This window comes from Tyto alba, unplaced genomic scaffold, assembly GCF_018691265.1.
Source record: "Tyto alba isolate M040663 unplaced genomic scaffold, T.alba_DEE_v4.0 Super-Scaffold_44, whole genome shotgun sequence".
NCBI lineage: Eukaryota > Metazoa > Chordata > Aves > Strigiformes > Tytonidae > Tyto > Tyto alba.
In genome coordinates this window covers 4,092,865-4,100,725 of record NW_024881320.1, presented here as the reverse complement: position 1 = coordinate 4,100,725, position 7,861 = coordinate 4,092,865, and the positions used below count along the sequence as shown (strand labels likewise).

Sequence of the window (7,861 nt, the reverse complement as noted above, 5' to 3'; positions counted from 1 at the left end):
AATTGGCACCTGGGAAGCCAATCGCTGCGCAAGGGGCGGGCCGACGCGCTCCTGCCATCCACCACCAATCAGGCTCTGCGAAGCTGCGCGGCGCGTAGCCGCACTAGCCAATCCCCTCGCGGCGGCCGCGCGTGCCTCTCCGCGTAGCGAATCAGCGCGGAAGGCGCGGCCCGGCGCGCGGTCAAGGCGGCCAATCAGCGAGCCGGGCTCTGCCCTCAGCGCCCTCGACCCCACCGCGTTCGAAACTCGGCCGCCAATCGCCGGGGAGGAGGTGGCAGGGCCGCGCTTGTTTACCGCCCAACGGCCGCGGGCTCTCGGGCCGACGCGGATGCCTCCTCGCGGGCTCCTGGAGATGCGGGTAGGAACCGGGCGGGCCCGCAGCCAGTAGCGCCGCCGCGCTTGGCCGTGTCCCAGTGCCGCGCAAGCCGCCTCCGCCGCACCGCCTCTTTCCCTGACGAGTGGCGGGCCCGCTAGCCAATCCGAGGCGGTGGCGCTGTCAACATCCCCGGAGCGCGAGGGGCAGCTGCCCAATGGGAGAGTGGGGGCGGAGCTTGACCTGAAGAGGGGGCGGTGGGGGCGGAGCCCCCGGAAGGTGGGGGACGCTTGGAAAGGGGGGAGACCCTGAGGGGGACGGAGGTGAGGATAAGGGGTGACTTACGGGAGGCAGGGAGCCTGAGGGCATTGAGTTGGAGGGAGGGGGTCACTTATGAGAGGAGGCTATCCGCGGCGGGGGGAGACAGAGCTGGAGAGGAGGTCACTGCTTGAGAGGAGGCGACCCCGAGGGAGGAGGTCATTTGTGAGGGGAGGGGGGGGCCCTAGAGGGGGCTTAGTTTTTGGGGTGAGGGCGTTCCCTGAGGGCACCGGGTCTTCAGAGCCCCGAGGCTTGTTGTCGTCCCTCCTCACGGTCCCTCAGGAAGTCCTTGGGGAGATGGGGGCCTGGCAGCCAGAGGGGAAGCGGGGACCGAGGTGCCCTGTCGCCCCTTAGTGATCTGTGAGGAGTCAAAAGCTCGGGAAGAGATGCAGAACCATACCATCTTCGGGTCTGTGCTGGCCCGGGTGTTTGCATCTAAATCGGCACTGATACTTATGAATCAAAATACCTTGCAGCTTTTTTTTTTTTTTTTTTTTTTTTTTTTAATCCTACTCCTTTATGCAGGGACTTGGCCGTATAAGGACTGTTCTGTGCTATGGAAACAATAGATGACAGCTTAGCTGTTCCTCAGCCCAGTTATAGCTCACTTAATATTTGTTTTTTATTGGGAGCAGACTTCTAATGAGGTTATGAAACGAGCCTGTGTCACAGTGAAGTCCCACCCATCTGCTGTGCTGCTGAGATAGGCCACCCATGATTTCATCCTGGGGAGACGGGGGTGACTGATGTAGCCCCCACCGTTGCCATCTAGCTGCTCCGGAGACACTTGCAGCTTCTGCTTTATCTGTCAGGTTAGGTGCTGGATAACCTTCAAGTTTTCTAGACTTCTGACCACTAGAAAAAGAAGAAAGGCTTTTTTTTTTTTTTTCCTTTAAATTATTCCAAGAAGCTCTGCCAAAGAGCATGTGTATCTGTGAGAACTTCCTTACAATTCTTGCATTTTCAGGCCTACCCAAAGGAGATAGCTTGAGTGAGTACTTGTAAAACATTTCTGCTCAAGCCAATCAGGCTTCAGTAAAACAGGGAAAAACTGGATGGTTGTCCATCAGTTTCCTTCTGGCAGAAATAATTTTTTATATTTCCAAAACTATCTGTTAGAGATATATCTCTATATGCTTACAAATAATGAAGACTTAAGTCTGTGAAAGCCAGTAGCATGTGCTTGTCTGTAAAGAAGAATGGTTGTGCTTTGAAGGTGGTGTACTTTTTTAAGACAGCAGGGATTGATTTTTAGTTTTATCACGGACTACTAGGATGATATTTCATAACATCTCTTTTTGTTCTCCATCCGTGAAATGATTGTAAGGTTTTTCTTTAGTGCTGGAACATAGGATGAATTCACCAGGGTGTAGAACATGCTGAAATAAGCACTATAGAAGAACTGATTAGTCAATGTATTTCAAGTGTTTTCTTAATGAAAGTATGGAAATTGGAAGAATATTTTAGTCTCTATAGAGCCATTCTTACAAACTGCTGCTTTGAGTTCTGTAAGACCATTGCACAAGTATTTTGTATTTATTTATTTATGATGCTTTCAGTTAACCATCTGCTGTTTTTAACTGGTGTAGGATTCCTGTTTGACTACTTTTTTTTTAATTGGTAAGCAATGTAGCTCAAAACAGTTTCAAAGCTTTTTGAATTAATATGATATAGTAGTAACAAGACAAGCGTTCTATGTAAAAAGCCAAATATTACACACGCAAATGGCAGAACTGGTCAACCTCAGTCTAGCTCAGTGGGTCTTGATTTTATTTTTTGGTGGGTGTGTTTTTTCCAGTGAAGTTGCAGATCACCATTCAGTAGATTTAAATACATTGATAATAGGCCCTTTCACAGAAGTCTCAAAAACTGCGGATCCTCAGATTTACAAAACTGAACAGACAAACCCCAACAGCACTGTTCTACCTGGAATGTTTTTGATTCAGACACCCTTTACAGCCCAGTCTAGCTGTGATGCACAGCTAGGAATCAATTTTTTATAGGAGTCCCAGCAAGTACAAGGCTGACTGACTAACACCTGTTTGCCAGCATAGCAGAGGACAAGGAAGAGAGGTTGGTTTTGGAATGCTAGCACCTTCTGGGGTAGCTTGGCTGAAACAACTGTCTCAAATTCTGTTTCTTCAAGCAACAAAGTCACATGGCTTCTTACAAGAAGAGGGTGATACTTACTTCTTTATCTTTTCAGGGTAACATCATACTTGGGCCTAAGATATGGAAAACTGTGAGGTGGTGAATACTATACAAGAAATCCCTTCATCTTCTGCAGACTCTCATGTCAGAAATACCCACAGTTCTGTCTGTAACTTGAATTGTAACAGGTAATATGTTGAAGGAATTCCTAACAAATATTTTAATTATTTCTGTTTTGCTTAGTTAGTATGCTTTCACATTAACATTGTGCCTAAGGTGAAATAATATGTAATGTTTTTGGAGTATATTTTAGGATGTTTTTACATTTACAGTTATAATCCTTAATGAGAAAAGCCTTACTGAAAGAACTGTTAAGTCTCCCATAAAAACTTAGTAACTTCCATTGCCTTGTGTCTCTTAGAATGGGGGTGGCAGGAAATCTGTCTTGGACAAATTGTAGGAGATCATTCTTTGGAAGGATCCTGCATTCTGCTAGGTCATTTCTAGAGAACAACAGCTTAGAAAAACGGAATTGTTTTCCTGTTCAATGCCCAAGGTATTCCCAGTGAATAAGAAGGGAAAATACAGACTAATGGCCTAAGTGACCAATTAGGAGAGGTTCTACTAAGATGAGAATTACAAGTAATTTACTGCCTGTGTAACTTCTCAAAAGGAGGCAGTAGTCTTGGACTTAAATAAATAATTGTTACACAGAAGCTTGTATTTATAAGCTTCTGAGCTTGGAATCTATGAAGAAGCACACAGGTTTGATGAAAAGCTGTATTTATTGATGTTTGTATTAGTGAGCAGTAAGATCTGTGCTGATTATGCTATCTCTTCTTGGAAAGCTACTGCGTTTTAATAGTATGTAAGATAAGAGTGAAGCATGCTGTGGATTCTTTGACATTTTCTTGAAAAGCATCCTCATTCTTGTGAACTTATCAGGTTTTTTTTCAGCACGATGAGGGTCACAATGTAAAATAAGCGTATAATTGTTTTATGTCTGCATAGCATGTGTAGTATGTTATTTTGGCCACTATACTGGACAAGTGGTACAATAAATAATTCAAATATTTTTCCTCATGTTTCACTAGAAGTCCCTCATCCAACCCTAATGGAGTTTCTGGTTACTCAGGGAATACCAGGTCCTCGTTAATGTCTGGTTCTGTTGAGCTGCTTGCCACCTTTATGCGAGATATCCAGAACATTGGAAATGCTGACTCAGAAATTGTGAAGAACTGTGAGGTATTTGATGTTAATGTTTATTTAAAAAAAACCTGTATTAATGTATCGGCTTTGCATTTTGGAAGACAAATCTAATGATGATACAGTTTAGCAATAAGATCTATATATGTATGTGTTTATTCTTTATGACTGGACAAATCCTTTTACAATGTATGAACTAATCACATGGATGGATTTTTATTGCAATTTTATTTTAGCTTTTTACAATATCATGGCTTTTTATCTTAGTGTTTTACAGTACAGAAGTGAATATGGTTTTTTCAAAGTTATGGTACATAAAGATTGCAAGTTTTTGAATTGAAAAATTTAAACCTGTAAAACTGTGGCACTTCAAACTGGTCTGAAGTGATCCTAGAAATTAGAAGTTTTCTTCCTAAAAATGGCTCTGTTTTACTTCAGTTATTTATTCTATTTGTAAAGATGTGCAGATGATTAGTTTGTTTTCTAATTTAAAACAACACAAAAATCATGATGTAGGTTCAATGAGCTAATTCTCTCAAACCCTTTTTAAAAATGTTGGGTTTGTCCTTTTTAATTTTAAATTTTATCATTATTTTTAGTCTCCATAAGGAACATCAGGTTTCCATACCATGGGTTTGCCTGCAAAATTTTTGAGCTTTCTGGCTGTGGTCCATCAAACTCTCTCTTGACAGATGCTTAATTTGGGTGCTCTTTAACAGTTCCAAGAAAAGAATATAGATGTCTCTGTCTAGGCACATGCATTCTATGTCCCATGTCCTATGCTTCAAGTATCAAGCTCTGTAAACATTAGCATAAAATAGTTTTTAAAATTCAGATTTCACCACATTTTAGGAACTCTCTCTCTATATATATTTTTTTTTAACTTTTTGTTTTCACTAAATAGTTACGCATCATGGCCTTTAGCTGGATTGCTGAAAGGAAGTTTCTTACTGAAGTGAATGGTTCATTGAACATAGGGATGTTTAATTATAAAATTTAAAATTGCCTGTTATTTATTGAACTGGAATCAACTTTTCAAAAGTTTGACTGTACTTTCCTGCCAGCTGTTTCTACTTTTAAGTAATTTGATTTTTTTTTAAAGTAGAATAACTCTCTTCCCTTGTTCATTTGCTTTTTTAAAATCAAACTTAAATTGTAGAGAGGTGTTATTTTGCTGTCTAGAAGGACCTTTTTTAAGTGAAGGTGTCCATAGTGGATTGTTTCCATTCATTGCCATAATAGGGGGCTGCATGTATGGTGGACAACCACCGTGCTGTTACTAAACTTTGTACTATGTCAACACCAAAGTATAAGTTTGCAAAACTATTTTGTAGCTAGAGTAAGAGATGCATTATGACTGTGCTTTAATTATTTTACTTTGTGATTTAATAGACAAGGTGGCTACAGTTATTGAGACTGGTAGAAAAACAATGTCATGAACAAATAGTTGCCCAGCAAGAGCAGTTCCGCCATCAAATTCAAGTAAGTAACGATTTGTTCATGTAGGTAGGTTAGGTTGAATGTTTCTTTTACTCCCACCCCCACCCTCCAAAACAATGCAGTATGGTCTCTGGTACTCTTACCTTTTTCTGTAAGTATATTGAGACAGGCAATTTATGGAAGTGGATTATGGGAATGCTGATTTACAAGATGCCTATTTGACACAGCTTTGACTGTTTAACAAAGTAACTGGTAGGAAAGAAGTGAAGATTCTCAGATTATTGGTTTTCAATTGTTTTGTTTTCACAAACATTTGGTTCAGAATGCCCACACAATAATTGGATTTTGTAGGTACAAGGTGTTTTTTATTAACTGTTAGACTGTATAATTTCTAATTTTGAGACACTGTAGTTTTCTCTTCATTAGAAACTGTTATGCAACTTGTCATTCTCTCATCCTGACAGTACATAGCATAGGAAAGCATTTGCTGTAATAGCGGAACACTTATTTCACCCTTCAGTTGAATAGTCTACTTTCTAAGAATGAAAAATGACCCAGGTGAATATTCACGGTTTTGCTGAACCGTATTTATCCATTAAAACAGAAGAAATGTATATGTATGTATAAGAGACATTAATTCTATGAATATATAATGCTTAATATCTTCATCATTTTGGTTGCTGTTTTTCCCTTCCCTTTCCTGATGCCCTCTACACTAGTAGTAATCAACAGTTCCTGAACTGAATTATCAAGAGGTACTGTCCTTTTATCCTATCTCCTGTTTCTCCCCCTCCCAGCCTTCCCTGTCCTCCCCATCTCATTATTTTTGTCCAGCCAGTGTTTCCTTACTCTTTTATTTCCTTTCTCTTATTGTAATGGTTTGATTCACTTGTTGCTAATCGTAGTCTTGAATACTCTGTTGTGTTGGCTTTGTTGATTTTTGTCTTTTTTAATAGGAAAGGCTACCTCTGGAAGAGTTGAGTCTGGTATCAGCAGGGACTAACTGCACAAATTGCCACACTAAACATAAAACGAACAGCTGTAACTTAGTTTCAGTTGTATGAGTACATTAGATAAAATAGGTGGAGCTATTCCAGACTTAAACAGCTATGCCAGTGACCTACTGAAAATACTGAAATACAGGCAACTCCACACATTCTAATAAGAGTAATAAAAAGGCAAAAAAACTATCTATTGTTTGAGGCAGAAGAGCAAGATGCTGCATTAGCATTGACGTGGCTCTGAGATAAGGGTTCCTCTAGGCTGTGTTTCAAGACCAAGTGTGTTTGTGAAAATACATCATCATCCATGTGAAAATATGGATCAAATGATCTTATTTTGGAATCAGTGGGGTCAGTCCTTGGCTTGTGATTTATACACTAGAAGACAAGTGTGCTGATGACAAACTATCACCACCTGTGGATCATACTAAGATCAGACTTTATTGAAGACTATTTAAAAAAGAAAGTTACCTACCAATCCCAAAAGTACAGAAATGTCATCATATTTTTCCCAGGTCTTATCTTCTCTTGGAATTATTTGTGACCATGCAGAGAGAAGTAAAAATGCTGTTTAATTGGAATATAGCCTTTCACTTTTCCTGCACAATGTATTAATGAGAAAGATTAAATGTCTGCAGAGAATCAGTTTTGTTTCCCCCCCCCCCACAATTCTGTTTCTTCCCTTTTGTTCTCCCTTCTCTACCTTCCTCAGCAGAGTGGAATCACAGAATTAAAATGAAAATGATTGCTGCAGTCAGGATTGAAATCATTAGCACAACAAAAAGCATTGTTATGGCAGCAAACTTTTTTTTTTTTCTTTCATAGAAAGACGGAGCTGAAATTCAATTGTTAATTCTATTGCAAATTAATAAAATACACGAGGCTTGGTTCTGACTCGTGTTACATGTAGGTTCCTCTGAAATTAAGTCTTATTTTTTATTACTTACTTTCAGAGTATGAATGACTTTTGTTCAATTTGTGCTTTCCACTTGCTGTTTGTATGAGTAATATACTGTAGTTCTGTGGAAAAAACATTAGTAGAATTCCATGTTCTTAAAATTATTGCAAGTTCTTTTCTTTTTTTTTTTTATTTTTTTTCTTCCTGAGGGAATTAGTTTGAAATGCATTCTTGAAAACAACTATATACTTGAGTCTTGTAACGTGTAGTAAGTTGTGTGCTCATGCGGAGTTCAGTAATCTCAGTATAACTCTGCAGAAGTGCTGATAGCTGGCCAAAGAAAACAGCCATGGGCACTGGCATGAAGTCTTGTAGCCCTTGACAAAAGCATTAGTTGTTTCTCAGAGCTGTTTCAGTATACCAGTGCACAACTGTAAAAGTCTAAAAAAAAAAAAAATTACTTATGTAATATACTGAAATAACTCTTTGCAGTCATTGTAGACTAAAAAGTAACCTGTTAAATCTCTTCAAGTG

The 7,861-nt window shown here is 40.0% G+C and overlaps 1 protein-coding gene across 4 annotated transcripts in view; it reads left to right on the top strand.

Annotated features, from left to right (window-relative positions):
- The first annotated feature begins 75 nt into the window (after positions 1-75).
- MPHOSPH9 (M-phase phosphoprotein 9) overlaps positions 76-7,861 on the top strand; it is a 32,036-nt gene continuing 24,250 nt past the window's right edge. For 3 of the 4 annotated variants that reach the window (XR_006166724.1, XM_042805114.1, XM_042805113.1), the window contains exons 1-4: positions 76-358; positions 2,838-2,970; positions 3,877-4,027; positions 5,381-5,470. Coding sequence is in view for 2 of the 4 variants with exons in the window: in XM_042805114.1 (XP_042661048.1) it covers positions 2,864-2,970; positions 3,877-4,027; positions 5,381-5,470 (348 nt within the window). In the remaining 2 variants the exon portion in view is untranslated. Of the gene's footprint in view, positions 359-2,837; positions 2,971-3,876; positions 4,028-5,380; positions 5,471-6,150; positions 6,184-7,861 lie in introns of those variants that run through there. The other variant, XM_009974556.3, reaches the window with a different exon arrangement.